Here is a 23,555-nt window from a genome sequence, read left to right as displayed (position 1 = left end):
ATAAAGCCACAAATTCCCAGGTTCCGGGATTAGGCTGCAGACATCTTGTGGATGCAGGTGAGTTGTTATATCGCCCTCCTGCACCCTCCTTGACCATCCAATATAAATAGGTCCGCTCCTCCCAAAGGTCCTCTTTCCACTTGCTCTGTCCTCATTTTATTTACATCGCAAGTAATGTATTCATCTATCTCTTTATTGTCTGTCTTCCCCTAGGAGAAAAGGAGCTCTGTGAGGCAGGATATTGTTCTGCCTGTTGTAGTATCTCAGCATCTGGAAACTTCCTGCCACAAAATAATCAGTATTTGTGAAAAAAATGCAAAGCAGCCTGGATGGATTTCTGTTTCTTGCAACTGAAATAGTCCCAAAGAGCAAACATAGTGGTACAGAAGGGGAAAGTGACTTGTTCCTGGCTGCCTGGCCATTCAGTGAGTGGGGGACACCGCACACAGAGCCCACTTCTCCTCAGATGCTTTATTTCTGAGACCAAATTTGGGTAACAGCTGCAGGGCAAGGACAGCCTCTGGGTCTAAAGAACGAAGCATGGGGGACACTGAGGGGCAGCCCTCACCTTGGTCATTCTGGGAAACTGTCTCTAAGGCCTGACTGGAAAGACAGGGTCAGCCCAGGTTTGGGGAAGGGGGAGCCCGATTCCAGGAGACGAGGAGGGGCTGGAGAGATTAACAACCCCAACACCCGCAGTAAGGAGCAGGGTCTGGAGACAGTGTCACGGTTCCTTCAGGAGTGAGGGACCACAGATCGTGGGGCCACACCAGAATGCCGCCAGGTCCCGGGATGCCTCATGAGTTCGACCGGATGGTGTCCTTGATCCATTTAGTGAATTGGCACAGGTTGGTGTAGACGCCGGGTCTGTTGGGCTGGGCACAGGGAAAGTCTCCCCAGGACACGAGGCCCTGTAGGGAGCCATTGCAGACCACAGGGCCACCTGAATCACCCTGCAGAGGAAAAAGGAGCCCATCCCCAGTGATGTGGGGAGGTGGAGGGAGGGAGACACACAGGGGAAGAAGGGCCAGGGCAGCAAGAGACAGAGATGCAGAGGTGGAAAAAGTAGAGAGGTGAAGAGACACAAAAACAAGGAAGGAGACACAGATAAAACAGAGACAGAGAGAGAGGAATGTTAACATTTCCCTGTAAGTCCCACCTTTAGAAGTTCTGTTTGTCCTCTCCACCCAGTGCCACAGCTTCTCTATGTGTCTCCCTCACTGCATCTCCCTGTCCCTATTTGTCTTTCTCTCTTTCAGCCTTTGAACACCATATTTTTCTGACTAAGCATGCTTGGCATGGCTTCCTTTCCCTTCCTCATCCTTTGGCTGCCCCTGACACAGGTCCATCTTGCACCTTTGCAGAGAGGCAGCTCTCTGCCCCTGAAGGATGAGGCTTTCCCATCTTGGGCACCACTGACATTGGGGCCAGATCATTCTTTGCTGTGGCGGCCATCCTGTGCCCTGTCAGATGTTCAGCAGCATCCTTGACCTCTATACATTAGATGCCAGTCACCCCCTTCATCCCCCAGGTAGAGCTGTGACAACCAAAACTATCACCAGGCATTATCATATGTCCCCTGGGGTGGGGGTGGGGGGCAGTTTGAGAACTGCTTCTTTGGGTTGCCTGTCCTCAACTCCCTGCAAATCCTACAGTTACTCTCCTATAATACTACTCACCACTCTTTTTTTTTTTTAAGATTTTATTTATTTATTCATGAGAGATGCAGAGACGTAGGTAGAGGGAGAAGCAGGCTCCTTGTGGGGAGCCTGATGTGGGACTCAGTCCCAGGACCCCAGGATCAGGACTGGAGCCAAAGGCAGATGCCCAACCACAGAGCCACCCAGGCGTCCCTACTACTCACCACTCTTTACTGTGATTTCTTATGTACGTTTATACAAAATGCTGGTATCAGTTATAAAGAAACCCAGAGCCTGGTTTCTTTTCCCAACAGCAGACACTGTTTCAAGGCAAAAGAGCCAGGCGGCCTGAATCTCTAAATTTCAACTTTCTTGCAGCTTAATTCTTCTCATTATATTTTCTGTAATATCCTTGCAGAGTTTTCTTTGAGATGCAGTTAGTTAACTGCTCTGAGCTTGGCTCCTTGTCTGTAAAATAGAGCTAATAATCATGACTAAGTGATGGACACCTTGGTGGCTCAGATGGTTGAGCATCTGCCTTTGACTCGGGTCATGATCTTCAGGTCCTGGGATGGAGCCCTGCATCAGGCTCCCTGCTCAGTGGGGAGTCTGCTCCCCACTCACCCCTTCTCATGTCTCTCTCTCTCTCAAATGAATAAATAAAATATTAAAAAAACATATTGGCGGGCAGCCTGGGTGGCTCAGCGGTTTAGCGCCGCCTTCGACCCAGGGCGTGATCCTGGAGACCTGGGATCGAGGCCCACGTTGGGCTCCCTGTGTGGAGCCTGCTTCTCCCTCTGCCTGTCTCTCTCTCTCTCTCTCTCTCTGTCTGTCTCTCTCTCTGTGTGTCTCATGAATAAATAAATAAAATCTTAAAAAAAACCCATAATGGCTAAGTGAGTTAATGAGCTGATGTGTGTGAACCACATAAAGCAGAGTCCCACATTATATTATAGGATTAGTGTTGTTACTACTTTTTGCTCTGAGTGGCCTCACCCTGACCACACACTGGTATGAAAAGCCACTTGAGGTCTGCAAAATGAAAAACAAGGTGCTAAGCTTGGCTCCAGAAAAGCTAAGTGGTTTTAAATGCTGACATTTGAGGGGCGCCCGGCTGGCTCAGTCAGTGGACTGCATGACTCTCAATTGTAAATTCGAACCCCATGTTGGGGGTACAGATTACTTAAAATAATCTTAAAAATACTGACATTTGAATTAGATATGCTTTCATCTGATAAAAATCCCTTTGGCTCCTCCTCTATCCAGATATGTGTGTTTCCATATTAAGTGGGAACAGAGATGACGCTGGGAAGTTGCTGTAATTTTCAGGCTTGTAAAATCTGGGGAGAGGCACCTTTTCTCAGCCATCAGAAATGGACAGGAGTGCTCTCTAAGGCCCCAGCTTACTTACTAATTCCCAATATTACTGAAGTGTATGTACATCCTGCCAGCAGAAAGTGCCTTCCTTTACCTCCTTCTAGAACCCTTGAAAGCCTGAATACAGGGAAGGGTTTTGATTCCTGCAACAGTTTAATTTTAAGTTCTGTCATCATCAACAGATAGAGCTTCCATGAGGACGTAGAGGAGCTCTGTATTGGGAATTAACTGGCCCCTACCCATCTCTTCAGGCTCAAATCTTACTGCACCACTCCCTTTACTCCCCTAAACATTCTGTTTTTTTTCTGTCCTTTGAACCAGCCAAACTCCTTCCTGCAGTAGGGCCTTTGCACATGCTTTTCTTTTCCTTAATCTGTGCAAGGCTGCCTCCTTTGTGTCATTCAGTCTCTACCCACCTCTTTGAGGAGGCCCTTCCAACCACCCTTTTGAATATTGCCTCTCATCACTCACTATCATAAAACTATGTTTTATTCTCTACATAGCTCTTATATTCTCTGAAATTATCCTATTATGCATTTTATTCACCATTGGGTTTTTAAAAATAATTTTATTTTTTATTTTATTTTAAGTATTCTCCATACCCAGTGTGGGACTTGAACTCACAACCCCGAGATCAAGAGTCATGCACTCTTCCAATTGAGCCAGCCAGGCACCCCTGACAATTTTTTTTTTTTAACCATTTTTGCCCTGCCAGCCCTTCCAACGAGTTTGCAATCAAGTCTCTGTATTAAACATTCTTTTTTTCAAATACCTAGCAAAGGTTTTTATTTTCCTTCCTCAAGACAGTGTATTAGCATTTGTCAGAAAACTTTCATACTGTAGGCTTTGTGATGACAAGATACTTAACTGCCATCTGCTTGAAATTTACTAAAATAGGGATGCCTGGGTGGTTTAGCAGTTGAGCATCTGCCTTCAGCTCAGGGCGTGATCCCCGAGCCCCGGGATCGAGTGCCGCATCAGGCTCCTTGCATGGAGCCTGCTTCTCCCTCTGCCTGTGTCTCTGCCTCTCTCTCTCTCTCTCTCTCTCTCTCTCTCTGTGTGTGTGTGTGTGTCTCATAAATAAATAAATAAATAAATAAATAAATAAATAAATTCTTAAAAAAAAAAAGAAATTTGCTAAAATAAATAGACCAAACTGTGATGTCTATTACATGAAGAGTGTAATAATCTCCTTAGCGGTGATATCTGTATACAGTGCACAACCTGCCCAACCATATAAAGCAGACTTGATCTCTCCCTCTAGACCAGTGCTGTCTAGTGTGGTAGCCACTAGTCACATGGGGTTGTTGAGCACTTGAAACAAGGCTAGCCCAAATTGAGATATGCCGTCATGTGATGCACACTTTCACAGACTTACTATTAAAAAAAAGAATGTAAAATATTTCATTTATAATTGTTTTATATTGACTACATTTTGAAATCAAACTACTTGGGATATATGGAGTTAAATAGAATTCGTTATTAGAACAGCTAACTTTACCTGTTTCTTTTTCGCTTTTTAAAATGTAGCTACCAGAAAATTTAAAATGACATGTATGACTCATGTTGTATTTCTATGGGACAGGGCTGAGTTCTCAGCACTTAGCAAGGTTTCGGGTTACACAGTTGGTGCTCAGTGTGTATCTGCTGAAGGAATGCAGAAGTCCTGAGCCTTACCTGGCAGGAATCTCTGCCCGCCTCGTCGCCAGCACAGAACATAGTGGAATCTATCTGTCTGGGATAGGCCTTTCTGCACCGGTCGTCACTTAGCACAGTGATGTTCAAGCACTGGAGGACCTTGGGGAATTGTACTGTCAGAAACACACAAAGCAGGGCCACTGTGAGCAACAGAGAAGGATGGGGAGAGGCAGTGCTCAGAGGCAGAGAGGGGGAGAAGGCAGACATGGGTGGGCATCAAGAGGGACCTGGACTCTCACCGTTGGGGCTGTTGGTTGTTCCCCAGCCAGATACCATGCAGCTGGTCCCAGCAGATGGACACTTCGAGGAGATGTTGATGGGCTTAACTCTCTGAGTCTCACGGATCTTTCTGTTCAGTTTGATGAGCATGAGGTCATTAGAGTGGCCAGGATGGGAATAGCCAGGATGGGGGATGGATTTGATCCCTTTGAACAACTGTTGTCCAGCTTCATAAACAGGTGACAGGGAATGGTGGCCAAGACGGATTCTGAAAAATCTAAAGATTTTTAAAGAAGATGGTGCAGATTTACCTGATCCCTATGCCCATATCCAGTGCCGAGCACATCTCAAATCTAGTTTCAACCCCAATTCCACCCCATCCAATCCCCAACCTGAATCCTTTCCCCACACAGAAACCACCACATCTGTATTCCCAAACTTTGATCTAACCACCTCAACCTCAAATCCAACCACTCCCAAACCCCCATAACTCTAATTCCAACCCCATCCTCAATCCTACATCCATTCCTGCCTCCAGCCTTATTTCTTCCCAATTCATTTCCTCCCATCTCCAATTCTCCTAGTGACATCTCCGTTCCAAATCATCAGCACGTGCATGCCCAGCCCCAAATCCAACCCATTCCCATCCCTGAACCTCACTCTAATTTTTCACCCACCCTCAAACCATCAACAAACCAATTCCCAACTCCAAATATAGCCATCTCTAGTCCCATCGGTAACGCTCACCCTAACCTCATCTTCAACCCCACAGCTATTTCCAATCCCAACACCATTTTCATCTCCACCCTACTCCACCCCAAACTCTAAAGCCACTCTGAATCACATCTCCATTCCAAACCACTCAACATATGTACCCCTCACCCCAAACCCAATGCATCTCTAACTCCCACCCGCTACCACAATTCTCTCCCCATCCTAACCCCAGCACACCTAATCCACCCCAACTCCATTCTTAATCTCAGGCTAACTGTACCCCTTCCTCATCCGTGCTGCCTCCTCCCCCCAGGTCCTTCCTCCAGGCCCCTCCAGGCCCCCTGTCCTCCAGAGCCCTCACCCCCACCCCCCGCCCCTGCCCTGTGCAGCCCTGCTCTTGTAGCCCCACTCACGGTTTCCGGCAGTGGGCCGCTGTGAGCAGCCACTGAGGATTCACCAGCACGGCCCCACAGTAGAGCTTGTTGGGCCCCAGCAACAGCGCACCCTGCCACGGCTGGGCATTTTTCTCGCAGTCGGTTCCATTCACGATGCGACTGCTGCTCCCCTCGTCTGCCCTGGTGTCCTCCTGGTCCCCAGCTCCAATGTCCCGGGTGCTTTCAGAGGGGCCAGTGTCAGAGGGGTTGTCGCAGGAGGTAACATCATTTGCAAGAACAGGCTCTGGGGGCAGAAAGCGGGCTGGGCTCGGAATCAAGGCGGAGCTTGGGCTCAGTGGGTGGGTCTTAGATCCAAGAGGTAGTACTCGGCAGAAGTCTGACCTCCAGAAGGGCTCCTATATTGAGGGGAATAGGGCTGGAGCTTTAGGGGTGGAGTCTGGAGTTGGAGGGTGAAGCCTATGAGGATTTCTAAGGCTTAGAACTCAGGAAAAGATCTGGTCCAGGATCAGGTGGTTTACAGGATTCGGCTGCACCTCAAGGTTCCTGGGAGTGGCTAGAGCTCAGTGGACAAGGCCTAGGAGGGGAAAGTAGGACAATCCCAGGGGCGGAGCCAAGGCTCAGGGGGTGGAGTCTGGGTTGGCCTGGAGACCAGAGCTTTCATGGTGGGACCTCTCAGCTCAAGAAGTGGGGTCAGGCCTCAGTGAATGAGGTCAGGGTTGGAGGGGGTAGTTGGAGAGGCCAGGGTCACACGGGGAGATCGAGTCTATCAAGAGCCCTGACTTCGGGCAAGGAGGTAGGGGTTGGGTTCTGGAGCTGCAGATGGGGAGAGCCATGGAGGAGGGGGCCGGGCTTGCGGGAGGTGGGGGCGGCAGCCCAAGGGGACCCTGACTGTGGATAGTCTGGGCTAGCGGTGCGGGTGAGGAAAGAGGGCCGAGTCAGAACCCGTGGGTGGAAGGAGAGTTGGGGGAACAGAAGCAGAAAAGTGCTCAGCTAGAGGGGCCCGGTGGCGGTGGCAACAGAGAGCAGAACTGATTTTTTGGAATTCTCAAACACAAATGTACCTCCTGGATCCTCCTGGCAATACCCTCCCCTCTACAGACAGGCACAGATACCCTACTCCATCACCAGTCCCCCATAGTCTGTCTACTGATTCATATTCTTGCCAATGACCCAGAGATGCCAGGCGCTGGCACTGCCTTCACACTTTCCGCACACACTCCAGGAAACACGCACACAACTACTGTCACAGATAAGCACACACACAGTTGCATGAGAGACACACATCATCTCCCCCGGGGTAGCTACAGGCACAGCTCCGTCTCATGGTGCACACGCTTGCTGTGTGCACACAGTTGGTGGCAGCCTCACAAGATCTCATGCAGGCACGCAGTGTCTCAGTAACATGTACGCATGTATGCATATATGTAGAGACCACCACATGCACTTCTGCGTGCAGGCACACTGGCATGGCGACAATATTATACTAAGTAACCCCCGCATGGCAGAGTGCAAATGACACCTTCACAGAATCACTGCCTCATAGTGACAGCCACTTCAGCACACCCAATCCCTTAAGGCAGGGATGGAAACTCCACCCACACAGCAGCACCACCACACAGACAGTCCCCTATAAACATGCAGTCACAATTACCGGTACATAGAACCTCAAGAGGTCACACAGCTCAGATAGAGCCACACGTAGTCTCGCACTCAGCCACAATCACACAACGGTAAACCGTTACCTGCAAGCACCTAGCCATACATTTTCACGATAACAAGCACTTCTGTTACATGCAATCTGGTGACACAGGGACAGTCATGCACAGCCACACACATAGTGTGCATTTGTCCACACAGATATTGAACCACACATGATCTTAAGTGCACACACACCCAGTCACACAATCACACACACAGCCTCCAAGGTAGTACATCTGTTACGGGCAGTCCCTTGATATGAGGAAAGTCAGCCCCCGCCTTCGTCGCCCCCCCCCCAACAGTGACAGGCACCCAGCCACACACACCGCCTGAACATCAATAGGGACACCAACTCACAGTCACCCAGTCCTGGAGCCATACCCAATCACACAGAGTCCCCCAGTCACCCACAGCCCCATGCATAGTTAACCGACAGGCACATACAGGGGTTCTGGTTACCTGTCACCCCCAGAATCAGGGCTGTGATCAGGGCACCGACCATCCACATCCAGGGGTGTCCTGCTGTAGCCATGGCCACTGTACCTTATGGAGAGGACAGAGGGCAGGGAGGTGCAGGTGATTCTGGGAGCCCTTACCCCACCTCCCTTCCTTTTCTGCCCCATTTCCCAGTACAGGCAGGAACTACAGGGACATTGTCCCCCAACCCAGAGACTATATAGACTTCAGAGGAGCAGACATCCAGCCCCCTCCATTGGATAAGGAAAGAGGATAAAAAGAGGGAGTAGGGGTGCATCCAAGACACAGACACCTCTCCCTCCCTGTCCTCTTCCCCAGGCCTCACCTGCTATGTCCCCCAAGTAGGGGGTGGGGAACCCGCTCCCAGCTCAGCCACAGACTTCTCAGGCCTGTGCCGTCCTGCAGCCACCTCCTCCTCTGCTCCCGGCACTCAGCCTGGGTTATAACCACCCACTGATCCCCGGGGCGCATTCCCAGGTAGTGAGGTGCCCTGCCAGGCCTCAGTAATCACTCCTCCTGCCTCCCCCCACCTCCACCCCAAGAGCACCCCCCCCCACCCAGTTCTGAAGGCCAGTCCCTACTTCCCTGGCCCAGGCAGCTGAATGGGGAGGGGTCTCCACAGGGCTGGCCTATCCTGCCCTGAATCCTCTGCCCCTTAGCCTCGAGCTCACACTTCTCACCAGTTCTGGGTGCTCTTCTAGGTACTTAGGATTTTTCTTTATTTTCTGTGTGTTCTTCACTCATTCTCCCTCTCTCTGACTCGCCTTATCATCTTCACAACTTTGTCTCTGTTTTTTCAAGCATTTACAGGCTTCCTTCTCTGTTTTTGCTTCCCTCTGAATCTTTCCAAGCCTCTCTCGACATAAAGCACCCACCAAGTATCTCCTTACCCTCTGCCTTAGGATCACTATCTCTTTCCCTGTGTCTCAACCCCGTCTATTTCTGTCTCTCACTTTCTATTTTCCTGTGTCTCTAACCCTTGCCTTTATCTGTGTCTCTTGATTCTCTCTCTCTTTCTAATGATTCTGAGTGGTGCATATGCCAAACACACCTTAGAATTCTCGTCTTATTTTTCTTTACTTCCTTCTGCTTTTTTCTTTTTTACAGCATTGAAGTGGAATCAGGGTGCAAAAAACTGTACATTTACTGTGTAGGACTTGATGAGTTCTGACATGCATATGCCTGACCATCACCACCGATAGTGAGCATATCCATCGCTCCCTTTATGTGTCTATGATTCTCCAGCTGTGTCTCTCTATACCTCAGGATCTTTCTTGTGTTTTTCCTTCTCTGTTATCTCTCTTTCCCTTGTGACTCTATCTTTCTCAATATCCCTCTGTCTCTGCCTCTGCACCTGCACAATTCTATCCTTCTGTCCCTCCCCCTACCCCTTGTCACCAGATCCAAGTATCTGTATCTCTGCATGTTTGTGTCCTTCTGACTCCCTTGCCTTGTATTTGGGGTAGAGAAGACTTGAGCCACGGGGCCAAAGGGATCCTTCATCTCTCCTCCTGCCCTTCACCTTGAGGCTAGGACCACAGGGCAGAAAGGGGCAGGCATCCAGTCCAGGGGCCTCCTGCAGAGGGCTTGGTTGGGCTGGTGCAGCCAGGCGTGGGTGACAGGGTTGGGCCAGGCCACCTGTTGATGGGGAAAGAGGCCAAGAGGCCAGGATAGGGGGTGGGTGGCTCCTAGTCCTTTAGGAAATGGGGCACTGGGTGGGGATCCCAAAAGGTGGCTTCTCTCTCACCAGTCCTGAGCCATCTGGAGCTGCCTCTCCTGACCTCTTCATTCCAGTTATTCTTTCTATCTGGCCCTGACTCTCTGAATCCATCTCGAGCTGTGTCACCAAATTCCTGACCCAATGGGTTGTAAGAGCCAAATACTCACTCAACACCTATCTACTGGGCACCCACTATGTGCCAGACTGAGGTCCACCTGTGAACAAAATGGACAAGGACTCCCAGAGATCCTGCTGTCCTTGTGGAACTCACATTCCTTGAGGGCAGAACTGAGCTGTATTGCTCACTTCTGTTAAGCTGGCAGCTGTTGAACAGAGGTTTTAGAGCCCTTGAGGCTGGTTTCAGTGTACGGGGGCGGGGGGGGGTACTGTTCTGAGGTTTATTTTGAGTAATGCAATTCATATCGAACACTGAAGTGTGACAAATCCAGCAACCCACTTTTTAATCTTTCTGGCTTACAACCTTTTTCATTCTAGACATGCCTCTCTATTCTAGATAGGTCTTTACAATAATGTTTGTCTCATTTACAAACTAAGTTAATTAAGTGTGTTCAAACATTTTAAACTATATTTTTAGGGCACCTAGGTAGCTTGGTGGGTGAAGCATCTGCCTCTGCCTCAGGGCATGTCCCAGGGTCCTGGGATGGAGCTTCACATTAGGCTTGCTATCTCTGTCGCTCTCTCTCTCTCTCAAATAAATAAATAAAATCTTAAAAAAATAAACTACATTTTTAAAAAAGATTTTATTTATTTATTCATGAGAGACATGGAATGGGGGGCAGAGACATAGGCAGAGGGAGAAGCAGGCTCCATGCAGGGAGCCCAATATGGGACTCGATCCTGGGACTCCAGGATCAGGCCCTGGCCAGAAGGCAGGTGCTAAACTGCTGAGCCACCCAGGCATCCCTAAACTACATTTTTAAAACCAACACACTCAATCTCTTCTGGGAGCCCTTCGATTTTTAAACAAAACTCCCAGAACATTTAGGAAAATGTATACATCTAGGTATAGTACACTTGTAAATATGATCGACATGATAGTCTTTCAAGTATCCAGCACTGGATATAAATTTGGTATGACTCCAACTTCAAAACCACAGACAAATGACTCATTTCAAGCTGTAGTCAGAATATCGTCCCTATAACAGGTAAAATTCTTAGACATACAAGCAGCTTAACATGTAGAGATTCTGCTTCAAGAGAAGATTCACGTGAAGCCTTTAAAAAAAAGATTATAAGGAGAATTTTAATTTTTAAAATTTTAAAGAAGATTTTATTTATTTATTCATGAGAGACACAGAGAGAGGCAGAGACATAGGCAGACGGAGAAGCAGACTTCCTGCTGAACAGGGAGGCTGACTCTTGGTTCAGATCCCAGGACCCTGAGATCTTGACCTGAGCTGAAGGCAGACACTTAACCAACTGAGTCACACAGGTACCCCTCACGTTAAGACTTTAAACGCATCTATGCTCAGCTTGAGAACGTACCAGAATTGAGAGAATGCTAACCCTACAGCAGAGCATTCAAGGAACTGAAACTCCAAAGCCCAGGAGTTCAAATTCCAGCTTGGCCACCTACTATCTGTGAAACTTTGGGCAAATCGTGGAGCCTCTCTGTCTCTGTTTCCCTGCCTGTAGCATTGGAACAATAAAGACACTTAGTTCATAGGTTTGCTATGAAGATTAAATGAATTAATATATAAAGCCCTTAGACCAGCACCTGGCATACACTAAGTTAAGTGTTTGTTATTCATAGTATCCATTAAAGAAGATAATGCTCTCTTAATTAACTCAAGTTGATTTTGCTCTGGACATTCATTGACTGGTTCCTCCGGGTGACTCTGGTACATTTCATGGCCCTATTAATCATCCACAACTTTGAAGAGGCTGGTCAAGGTGGACCCAGGCTATTCACGTGACTTAATATTTCCACATACACATAAAAATCAGCCACTCCCTGCCATCACGTGATTTGATCAACTTTCACCTTGTTTTGGTTCTTAAGACATGTGTGTTTTGTCCAAATCTGAAGACCTTTGCAATGGAGGAAGTTGGTTCTTTTTTTTTTAATTATTTTTTTTATTGGAGTTCAATTTGCCAACATATAGCAAAACACCCAGCGCTCATCCCACCAAGTGCCCCCCTCAGTACCCATCACCCAGTCACCCCAACCCCCCGCCCACCTCCCCTTCCACTACCCCTTGTTTGTTTCCCAGAGTTAGGAATCTCTCATGTCCTGTCTCCCTCTCTGATATTTCCCACTCATTTTCTTTCCTTTCCCCTTTATTCCCTTTCACTATTTTTTATATTCCCCAAATGAATGAGACCATATAATGTTTGTCCTTCTCCGATTGACTTTTTTCACTCAGCATAATACCTTCCAGTTCCATCCACATTGAAGTAAATGGTGGGTATTTGTAATTTCTAATGGCTGAGGAATATTCCATTGTATACATATACCACAGCTTCTTTATCCATTCATTTTTCGATGGACACCGAGGCTCCTTCCACAGTTTGGCTATTGTGGACATTGCTGCTATAAACATCGGGGTGTAGGTGTCCCGGCATTTCACTGCACCTGGGGTAAATCCCCAACAGTGCAATTGCTGGGTCATAGGGCAGATCTATTTTTAACTCTTTGAGGAACCCCCAGACAGTTTTCCAGAGTGGCTGCACCAGTTCACATTCCCACCAAGAATGCAAGAGGGTTCCCCTTTCTCCACATCTTCTCCAACATTTGTTGTTTCCTGTCTTGTTAATGTTCACCATTCTCACTGGTGTGAGGTGGTATCTCATTGTGGTTTTGATTTGTTTTTCCCTGATGGCAAGTGATGCGGAGCAATTTCTCATGTGCTTGTTGGCCATGTCTATGTCTCCTTTGGTGAAATTTCTGTTCATGTCTTTTGCCCATTTCATGATTGGATTGTTCGTTTCTTTGCTGTTGAGTTTAAGAAGTTCTTTATAGATCTTGGATACTAGCCCTTTATCTGATATGTCATTTGCAAAAAAAAAAATTTTTTTTTCTTTTGCTGTGCAGAAGCTTTTTATCTTGATGAAGTCCCAAGAACTTGGTTCTTTTAAAATACTCCCTCTGGGGTGCCTGAGTGGCTCAGTCAGTTAAGCATCTGCCATTGACTCAGGTCATGATCTTGAGGTCCTGGGATGGAGCCCCGCATTGCATGGAGCCCCTCATCAGACTTTTGCAGGGTTCCCTGCTCAGTGGGGAGTCTGCTTCTTCCTCTTCCCTATCTTCTCCCCCTGCTCTTGCTTTCTCTCACTTGTTCTCTCTCTCAAATAAATAAATAAAATCTTTAAAAAAATAAAATACTTCCTCTGTCTTCAGACCACATAACACTCCCATTGTAGAATAACACACAATTGACTTTGAATATCTCCTATGATCCGGTTGCTCTGTTTAATATCTGATTCATTCTACACTGTGCTGGGCAAAAATAAGGTTGCAATAAGTATCGAAACAAATGAATTGTTGTCTCTGATTCTCTCTCTGTTCCTAAATATTTCTCTGCTCCCAAATCCAGCCCTCATATAGGACTTCCTTTCCCTCACCCTCTCTCTGAGAGCCCCTAACATGGAGGACACCTGGCTTAGCAGTTATTTGCCTTCTTCACAGATGATGAGGAGGAGGTTGTAAGAAAAGAATGGTTCTCTGGAGACAGAGACAGGCCTGGCACGTGGGGATAGAGGGTGTATATCAGTTAGGGGTCGTGCGTGATGCCCATTGGTGGGAGAGCCCAGAAAGCATGCAGAAGCCTGAGACCTTGTCCAGCTGGGCCTGTGTGCTCCCCTCACTTCTCTGGGGGAACTCCAGTCTCTCCTCCCCCCTGTTCATTGCTGTGCCCTGAAATGGACTGCAGCAAGATCTGACCCTGTTGTTTTCTCAAGGCCCTCAGGATTGAGGTCAAGTGTTTTTTCTGGCACTCAAAGCACCATCTTCCACTGACCTACAGTTCCAGCCATGCCACCCACTTCTCCCACCTCAAATCCGTGCTCCACCATCCTAGATGATTCTCCATCTCTGGGGCATGCCAGGTGTTCTCACACCACCAGGACTTTCTACAGGTCATTCCCTCTATGAGAACGCCATCCACCCAACCCTCTCCATACAGTGATCTCATATGCAGCCTCCTTCTCCAGACCACCCAGCCCCAGCTCAGCCCTCTTCTCTCCCTGCACTGTCACTTCTGCCTCCTCCCTGACTTCTGGTATCTCCCCTCTGGTCCATCCCATACAAGGTCCCAGTGCTGCTCTTGCTCACAAGCCTTCCACGGCTCCCCACTGCCCTAAGGAAAAAGTCTTATCATTTCAACCTGGAGTCTGAGGTCCTTTGGGATCTGGCCCGTGCTCTGCTCTCCCATCTTCTATCCCACCCTCTACCCATACACAGTGTGGTCTCCCAGTCCTCTCCCTCCACTTCTTTCACTGCTACAGAAGGAGTTAAGGGGAGAGAGCCACCATGAAGGCCAGTACAGGACACTGTACACAGACACTGTTGTCTTCCTGGAGGGAAGAAAAAATGAAATTGAGCTGTAAAAGAGAACTCCAGAATATCTGGAATTTGGAGAGGCAGAAGTGGGATAAAAGCAAAAAACAATGCTAATAATAAAAATCCACACTTTATTACTCAAGTGTGCCAGGCACTGTTGTATGTGTTTCACATGTTGGAAATATTGAATCCTCCCAATAACAATTACCGCCCTATGAGGAATATACTATTGTTATCCTTAATTTATAGATTAAAGAATCTACACAGCCAAGGGAGGTACTTGCCCAGGGTACACAGGGCCAGCAAGAGACAGAGTTGGGATTCCAACTCAGGTTTTGCCAGACTTGTGACCACTCCTCTGTAGGAAGAAGTAGAGCCCATGGAATAACCAAAGTGGGAGAGACGCTTGGAAGGGGTTTTCCTGTATTCTCTTAGTGGTGGGGGTAAGACCTTAGCCCATGTCCCCACTCGTCCCCAGTGATGCAAGAATGGGGCTGGGGTATAATTAGGGTGAATTTGTACTATCATGTCACTGCTTTTATTAAGCATTAAGGGTTGGATCTGGGCAGGTGGAGGGAAGGCAAAGTCTTGATCAGGTATATTCTGGAGCCAGCAAGTGGGGGCCACAGGTCAAGAGTTGGATGTCACATGTCAGGGTTAGTTGGCCTGAATGGTTTTTCTGATCCAGTGGCCATATCTGCAGACATCAGTGTAGACTCCTGGCTTCTCCTTGGATCCACAGGGAACATTACCCCATGACACAAGGCCTCGGAGACGGTCTCCACACACGAGTGGGCCCCCAGAATCCCCCTGTGGGAAAGTGGGAGAGAATCAGATAAAGAAACACACACACACACACACAGAGAGAGAGACAGAGAGAGTGAGTGAGTGACAGGGCCGCCTGGCTAGCTCAGAGGTGGAGTATGTGACTCTTGACTTTGGGTTTGTGAGTTTGAGACCCATGTTGAGTGTAGAAATTACTTAAAAATAGCATATTTTAAAAAAGAAAGCAAGAAAGACAGGGAGACAGAAGGTCACAGAGACATGTAGAGAGGGAGAAGGAGAGACACTCAGAGATGGATAGACTTAGGGACAGACAGACACACAAAGTCACAAACAGGAAAATAGAGACAGTCTGAGGAAAACTCAGAAACAGGGAAAAACAGAGAGAACACTGTGACCCAGAGAGGCATCAAGAGAAGAAAATAGAAAGAATAAAGGCTAAGTACAAGAACTGAGAGCTCTTGGGCTCCCTGCTTATCCAGAAGTCTGCTCTTCCCTCTCCCTCTACCGCTCCCCCTGCTTGTGCTCTCTCACTTGCTCTCTCTCTCTCTGTCTAATTAGTAAAATCTTTTAAAAAAAAATAACAGAGACTGAGAAGTGTGGAGAGAAGCAGAGGCGCAGAGTGAGGCGGAAAGAGAGAAAGAGAGAAATATATATATTATATATATATATACATAAAATATATAGCATGCACAGTTTTACATTTCTATTATATTTATATAAATCTATTCATATAAGAGTTATTTTATATGTGTAAATGTACATGTAAAGAGACAGAAGGAGAGAAAAAGAGACCTAAAAAGAGGAAGAACTTCCAGGTACAAGATAAGTGAATACCAGGGACTTAATGCACAGCGTGGTGCCTACAGTCAACACTGCTGTGGGATAACTAGGAGTGTTGTTAAGATAGGATATCCTAAGAGCTTGGGGATCCCTGGGTGACTCAGTGGTTTAGCGCCTGCCTTTGGCTCAGGTCGGGATTCTGGGGTCCTGAGATCAAGCTCCGCATCCGGCTCCCTGTATGGAGCCTGCCTCTCCCTCTGCCTGTATCTCTGCCTCTCTCTCTCTCTGCCTCTCACGAATAAATAAATAAAATACTTTAAAAAAAAGATTTTATTTAAAAAATAAATAAAGGCAGAGACATAGATAAAAAAGGATATCCTAAGGGCTCTTATCGCAAAGGACAAAAATCTTTCTTTTCTGTTTCTTTTAAGATTTTATTTATTTATTTATGTATTTATTTAGGTATGTATGTATGTATGTATGTATGTATTTATTTATTTATTTATTTATTTAAGAGAGAGTGAGAGAGCATGCACAAAAGTAGAGCTAGCAGCAGAGGGAGGAGAAGCAGGCTCCCCACTGAGTAGAGAACCCGACATGGGACCCAATCCCAGGACCCTGGAATCGTGACCTGAGCCAAAGGCAGATGCTTAAACAACTGAGCCATCCAGAAGCACCTTTGCTTTGTTTTGTTTTGCTTTGCTTTGCTCTGCATGATGGGTGCTAACTGACCATGGCAATCATTCCACAGGACATGGAACATCACATTGTACACCTGAAACTTCTACACCGATGTATGTATGCTGACTGCATCTCAACAAAACTGGGGAGAGAAAAGACAGCTTAGGTATTGGGGTTTGTCTGCTAGCCTTTTTGTCATGTCTGACTTGCTGTGTATCACTGTCCCTAGCTCTGTCTCTTCAGAGACCTCAAAGCCCTGGAGTAAATTTTGGCATAAATAGGAGAGACCCAGTGGATGATGGGGAACAACAACAACAAAAACTTCAAGTTACAGGAAGCATTTGGGAGTGGGGACGGAGCCCTGTCTCTCCCCAGCTGCGATCCACCGGCCTCCAGAGCTTGGCCATGTCCAAACAGGACAGTCCTCTGTTTGAGGAGGGACAGACCCCTCACACCACTTGCTTCCTTACTGCGTCTCTCTGGTTCTTGATCTCTATCTCCATCCTTGTCTCTGTGTTTCCTGTCTCTGCTGGCTGCCTTTATACCTCTGCCTGTTCCTGGCTGTGTCTCTGAGTGTCCCAATGAGACTCTCTCCCTGGAATCCTCTCCCAGCATGTCTCCGTAAAACTCTATTTCGGTCTGTCTCTGTCGGCTCTGTAACTGGAAGGTCCCGGTGACCTCACCTGGCAGGAGTCCTTCCCGTACTTCTCATCTCCCGCACACACCATGTTCTGGGTGATCTGGCTAGGGTAGGCACGCTCACACTCCTCACGGGGCACCAGGTGGATGTATGCACACTGGATGGTGTTAGGGAAATCACCTGCAGAGAGAGATGAGCCAGGCTTACTTCACAGCCTGTCCTCCGCATGTCCTCCCCAGTGAGCTCTCTCCCCTATTGGTCCCTATATCCCATTGGTTTCCTTCTTCCTATTTGTCTTTCATTCATAAAAACCCATTTCCATTGGCCCTGGCTCCCAATTGGTCCCTCTTTACATCATTCTTTCCTCCCATTGGCCTGTCTTCCTCATTAATTGCCCCATCTCCACTAGTCCTCATTTCTTACTGCTTTTCTCTTTTTCTTAGGACCTGCCTCTACTTGTTTCTTTCACTGGTCTCACCTTCTTCAGTACTTCCAGCTCACCTCTAGACTCTCTTCTGTTAGTCCCTCCTCCACCCTTTCATCCATGGTTGGACCCTTCTTTCCCACTGGCTCATCCTGATTGGCTAACACACGACCATTGGTCCTCCCCTAACTGGTCCCTTTTCCCCTTCATTGGCTCTCCCTTCTTACTGGCCCTTAAGCCAGACGTGCACCCCCCACATTGGTCCTTTCCTAAATGAACCGCCCTCCCCCCTAGGTTCTCTCTTCCTATTGGCCATTCATTCAATGGCCCACCTTCCTTTTTTGGCCCTTCACTCACCGGCCCAATTACCTTCCACGGTTCCTGGTGACCTATGGGACTTGTTCCTCCCCCCGTCCTTCCTTTAGTACCTCCCCTTGACCACTGACCCTTCCCTTAGTTGGTTCCTCTCCATTATCACTCTCTTCTCCCAATTGCACTTTCATTTCATACCTTTCAGGGGGCTGTCCTGCTTTATTGATCTCTCTTCTTCCATTAGTCCCTCCTCCACTATCTCTTCTTGATCATTTTTGCATCCCGATCGGTCCCTTTCGATCATTGGCCTCCTTCTGGATTAGAATCTCCCTACTGGCCCTCCCCTTCATCAATCCTTCATCTCACAGCCTCTCTCTCCATACCATTCACTCATGGGTTTATTTTCTCCACTGGCTGTTCACTCATTCACACAACTCCCATACTTGCCTCCCCTCCCCATTGACACACTGCCCCATTGGTCCTCACCATTAGCCCACCTCCTGCATAGCCTATCACCCATTGGCCTGCTTCCTTGTCACCCTGCCACTACTGACCATCTGCTGTCTTGCCCCATCCTAGAATGTGGCAGCTCGAGTGGTTGGCTGAGCAGTCTTGCTCCAGGGAGAGAGGCTGGATGCGTTCAGAGAATTTGGCAGGTCGAGCCAGGCGCAACAGCATGATGTCCTGGTCGTGAGTGGCAGCATTGTAGCCAGGGTGGGCCACAGCCCGGACAACAGAGCTCTGCTCCTGGAAACTCTCCCTTTGCTGAAGGTTGTGCTTCCCTAGGTAGACTTGAAGATTCCTGGGAAAGAGGAGGGCTCGGTCTTACCTGGAGTCCATGGCTGCAGCCAAGACTTCAGAAGGGGCTGTGATGGGAGATGGCGGTGGCCTGGTGCACCACGAACCATCTGGCCTGTCCCCCTCACAATCTTCCCAGCTCAGAAAAGGACAGTTTCATCCTTTCAGAATAACCTTGGAGACTATTGTTGACTCTCTTTATTTCATGCCTCACATCCAAGCAGCCCAGAAATCCTTTTAGCTCTCCAAAGTATATCCAGGATATGACCGTTTCTCGCCTCCCCCACCGCCATCATCTCTTACTGGAACAATGGCAGTAGCTATCCCACTTGACTCCTTGTTTCTGTGTTTGCCCCTCCACAAAACAGCCAGAGAAATTTTAACAACATAATATATCTCACCTCCTCTTGTCCCTTCTCTGCTCAGAATCCTCCCATGACTCCCATCTCATTCAGAGTAAAGGCTGAAGTTTTCACCCTGGCCCACAAAGTCCTGCATATTCTGCCCCCATCACTTCTCAAATATCACCTCCTCCCACTCTCTCCCTCTCTCCTTCTGCTCCAGCCACACTGGCTTCCCTGCCTTTCTTTGAACACAGCAGTCATCTTCTCACCCCACTGCCTTTGCACTGGTTGTTCCTGCTGCCAGCAACTCTTTCCCCTACATATCCGCATGGCTTCCTCCCTCACCTCCTTCAGATGTCACCTTCTCAGTCTGGCCTTCCTTGATGATCCAATTAAAATGCAAATAGCTACCCTGACAGGCAAGTCCTATCTCTCTTTCCTGCTTTCTTTGCCACCCAGAACCTACCATCACCATCTGATATACTATATATGTATTGTTAAATATTTACTTTTTTGTCTCTCCTCCTACCATAGCAGCACTGTCCAATAGAACTTCTTCAGTCATGCTGCAGTTTGATATGGTGGCCACTAGACATAGGCCTCTACTGAGCACTTGACACGTGCTCCTGGATTTGTCATCTCAATGCATTTTTCTTTTATTTATTTTTATTTATTTTATTTTTTATGATAGTCACACATAGAGAGAGAGAGGCAGAGACATAGGCAGAGGGAGAAGCAGGCTCCATGCACCAGGAGCCCGACGTGGGATTCGATCCCGGGTCTCCAGGATCACGCCCTGGGCCAAAGGCAGGCGCCAAATCGCTGCGCCACCCAGGGATCCCTCATTGCATTTTTCTTATTGTGAATTTAATTGGCCATTTGTGGCTACCACATGGGTGGTACAGCTCTAGAATATCAAGATGGGAATTTTGTTTTGTTCAGATACAGTGTCCTCACTGCCTATACCTGTGTCTATCGTATTTATGATAGATATCCAACAAATATTTGTGAAATGGATCAAAAGAGTCACTGCCTCGCTCAAAATTCTCCCTTGGCTCCCCATTACTTTTGAATGAAACTCATTCCACCATCTTCTGTCCCACTGTAACTTTCTTAGAACACTCCAGACTATTTCAAACTCAGGGACTTTGTCCTTGCATTTCTTCTGCCCTCAACGCTCGTCCCCCTTCTTCATTTGTCTACTCTTTCTCATTTTCAAAGCCTCAGCTTGAACTTCATCTCATCAGAAGGTCTTTCCTGATACCCTCTTCCATCTAAAGTAGGTACTTCTCTGTTCTTTTCTCTCAGGGAGCCATCCCTCTTCTTTTCCTTCACTGGACTTAGGGTAATTTGTAATTACATGATTTTCCAAGGGCTTGTTAGTTAAATAACTATCATTCTGTGCCTTTCTGCTTCTGTGTTCCTAAGGGCATAGACTTTGCATTTCTCTCATCCACTGCTGAATCCCCACTGCCCAGCTCAAATCTGGCACTTAGCAGGTGCTTTGATCAATGTGCGCCAATGGATGAATTAGAACGGTGGGAGCAATGCCGGGTCTCCCTGAGGGTGGGGAAGACCATCCTGAGGGTACTTGTTGAGTCCATAACCTTGCGTGATTAGACCCCTCTCCTCCCCCCACAGTAGGGAGTGGCACCTGTTAGTTTCCAAACACTTGAGTTGCCACTTACTACTTCTCTGAGCCTCAATGTCCTCATCTGCAAAATGGGGCAAGGAGTCTCTCATTGTGGAGTTTCCAGGAAACATATATAAACTGCTTAACTCAGCACCTGGCTGGTAGTTAGTGTTGAACAAAATGGCAACTGTTAATTGAACTAGTAATCATTAGTGCCCTGAGGATTTGTCCTGGTCCCTCTATGCTTTTCTACCTATGCCCACTTTTTGGATGATCTCATCCCGTCCTGTGTTTAAATACACAGGATTTGTGGATGATCCCTTCATGTTTACCTCCAGGTCTGACTTCTCTCCTGAGCACCAGCAGCCTACCCTCATGCTTCTTGGATACCTCCCTGGTATCTCAGGCTCACCTTGGCTAGAGCAAAATGTCTGACACTCCTCTGCCCATATCCAAACTGGTTTTATTTCCCTCTCCCACCATCTCAGAGAGACACAACAGAACATCCACTTGTTCGAGTCCTATACCTGCAGGTCAGCCCTGCCTCTTCCATCCCATACCACCAAGTCCTGCTGGTCTCAAAATACCTCCAAAAGTTTTCAACTATCCTCCACCCCCTGGTCCAAGCCATCATCCCATCATTCTAGGTCATTCATTCCCCCTTGCCCAGCCCACTTTCCACATGGAGGCCAGGGTGCTCTTAAAAATGTAAATCAGGGATCCCTGGGTGGCGCAGCGGTTTGGCGCCTGCCTTTGGCCCAGGGCACGATCCTGGAGACCCGGGATCGAATCCCACGTCGGGCTCCTGGTGCATGGAGCCTGCTTCTCCCTCTGCCTGTGTCTCTGCCTCTCTCTCTCTCTGTGTGACTATCATAAAATAAAAATAAAAAAAAATGTAAATCAGATCTGCTGCTTCCCTGACTGAAATTCTCCAGTGTCTTCCTCCTTCACTTAGAATGAGATCCATTGCTGCATCGCTGCCTGCAGGCCCTGCACCATCTGATTCCCCAGTTAGAAGGTTAGTTCATAAAAGCAGCAGTTTTGCTTTTCTTCACCGCTATACCCTCCGGGCCCCAGACAGTGCCTGACACTTATTTAGTGCTCATTTAAGTACTGCCCAGATGAACCTGGTTATCAGATGGCCTTGTGCTGGGACAGGGGGTTGTATGTATCACTTCCTGCCTGAAATCTGCAAGACGCCCCCCAGGGGTCTCATTGCAACCACTCCTCACTCATGTGGCATGGAGACTCACGGTTTTTTGCAATGGGCAGCGGTGAGGACCCACAGCGGGTGAATGAGGACCCCTCCACAGAGCAAGTGGCCTGACGTGTAGAGGGCAGCTTGGTAGGGGTGAGACGTCTGCTCACAGGGTCCACCATGCAGCACCTTATTCTGCTCCTCTGCCCAGGCTGAGAAAGGAAGGGTCTGAGTCAGGGACGAGCTCTGGAGACACCAGGAGGATCCCCCACAGTGGGCCCCAATGCTGTCCCAGTGGTCCAAGTCATCTCCATCCCACCCCCACCCTCAAATTCTTCCCCACCTTCCAGACCAACTTCTACCTCCTTCCTGTCTGCACCCCCATCGCTAACCTAGCCCCTCACTTTTGCCTCACTCCAAGCACCCCCTGCCTCCATACGTGTGTGAATCCCAATTCCAAACTCTCCCACCAGCAGCGCCCCCCCAAACCACCCAATCCCATCCTCTTTCTTCCCACCTGCAGCCATCAGGATCACTGCCAGAATTAGCGTCTTCATGCCCATTCCTGAGAAGGGAAACCAAATGCTCCTCAGTCCCTGTCTCAGACCCCCTCAAGGCCCCTCCTTCACCCCTCCTTCCCCAGCCTCCATGATCTCCTGACCCCTAACCTCTATCTCTCCCCTGGCCTCTTGTCACTCTAACCTTATCTTCCATCCTCAGGTCCCATTAAGGCAGGTTGAGTAAGAACCCAAAACCACATGTGGTGGTCTGCAGCTCACAGTGCAATTCTCAATAAGTCTCTTATTTCTCTGGGCTCTAGTGTGCCTGCCTGCCAGCAGGAGGGGGTGGCCCAGGAGGGGCTCTGAGCTTCTTCCCTACCCATGGGGTTTTTCTTCTGCACCTTGGCTCTGAGCTCACTGTCGCTCACCTCATACCTGGAGGTTCTAGGGTGCAGTGTGATCTTACCTGCTGGGAGCTGGCTGCCTGGGGGCCCAGAGGACTCCTGGACGAGGGGTTCTTGGGTTGAGGCAGGCACAGCACGTGTCACAGGCAGACTGACAGAGAAGCACAAAGTCAGAAATGCAGGGAGTTATGGGGAGAGACGGGACCCAGCAGAGAGGATGCCCAGGAGCCAGAGCCAGAGACACAGACAGCAGAGGATGTATGGGCTGTGGGGCCCAGGCCAGACCGACACCTGGGCTTCCTGGCCTCCTTGGAAGAGGCTGTTCCTGCCCCCAGACACTCCTGGTGCTTCCTTTTAACCCCTGTCTCCCCAGGTTCCTGAGGCAGGAGGCTGCCCCACCCTTTCCTCCTCACCCAGACCTCCCACACACATTCCTTGCATCCCCATGTCCCCGTGGCTTTGCTCCTGATGACCCCTGACCGGGCTTCCCAGGAGGTGAGCACCAGGCCCTGAGAGCATTGGGGGCCTGGACTCCAAAGTCTGAGGGAGGAGGGGGCTAGGGGGCCTGGACTCCAGGGTCTGAGGCAGGAGGGGA

General features: G+C 48.5%; 2 protein-coding genes across 3 annotated transcripts; both read right to left on the bottom strand.

The window, feature by feature from the left end:
• Nucleotides 1-452: 452 nt before the first annotated feature.
• KLK5 (kallikrein related peptidase 5) lies at nt 453-8,664 on the bottom strand. 2 transcript variants are annotated; one of them, XM_055311578.1, is made up of 6 exons: nt 8,544-8,664; nt 8,201-8,284; nt 6,062-6,326; nt 4,955-5,211; nt 4,695-4,828; nt 453-953 (listed from the first exon to the last, which is right to left on the bottom strand). In XM_055311578.1, exons 2-6 carry the CDS (start codon nt 8,271-8,273, stop codon nt 798-800), a joined length of 885 nt encoding a protein of 294 aa, XP_055167553.1. In that variant the 5' UTR covers nt 8,274-8,284; nt 8,544-8,664; the 3' UTR covers nt 453-797. The 2 variants fall into 2 exon arrangements, with proteins under 2 accessions (XP_055167553.1, XP_055167554.1); XM_055311579.1 differs by having other exon boundaries at nt 8,201-8,278.
• A 5,907-nt stretch (nt 8,665-14,571) lies between these two features.
• Nucleotides 14,572-23,299, bottom strand: KLK6 (kallikrein related peptidase 6). The gene is made up of 6 exons (XM_055311907.1): nt 23,023-23,299; nt 22,574-22,621; nt 22,112-22,268; nt 18,638-18,885; nt 17,391-17,527; nt 14,572-15,270 (listed from the first exon to the last, which is right to left on the bottom strand). Exons 2-6 carry the CDS (start codon nt 22,617-22,619, stop codon nt 15,118-15,120), a joined length of 741 nt encoding a protein of 246 aa, XP_055167882.1. The 5' UTR covers nt 22,620-22,621; nt 23,023-23,299; the 3' UTR covers nt 14,572-15,117.
• Between the last annotated feature and the right edge of the window lie 256 nt (nt 23,300-23,555).

This window comes from Nyctereutes procyonoides, unplaced genomic scaffold (assembly GCF_905146905.1).
Source record: "Nyctereutes procyonoides isolate TBG_1078 unplaced genomic scaffold, NYPRO_anot_genome, whole genome shotgun sequence".
NCBI lineage: Eukaryota > Metazoa > Chordata > Mammalia > Carnivora > Canidae > Nyctereutes > Nyctereutes procyonoides.
Note: the sequence above shows the minus strand (reverse complement) of the source record. Positions and strands in the feature narration are given on the sequence as shown.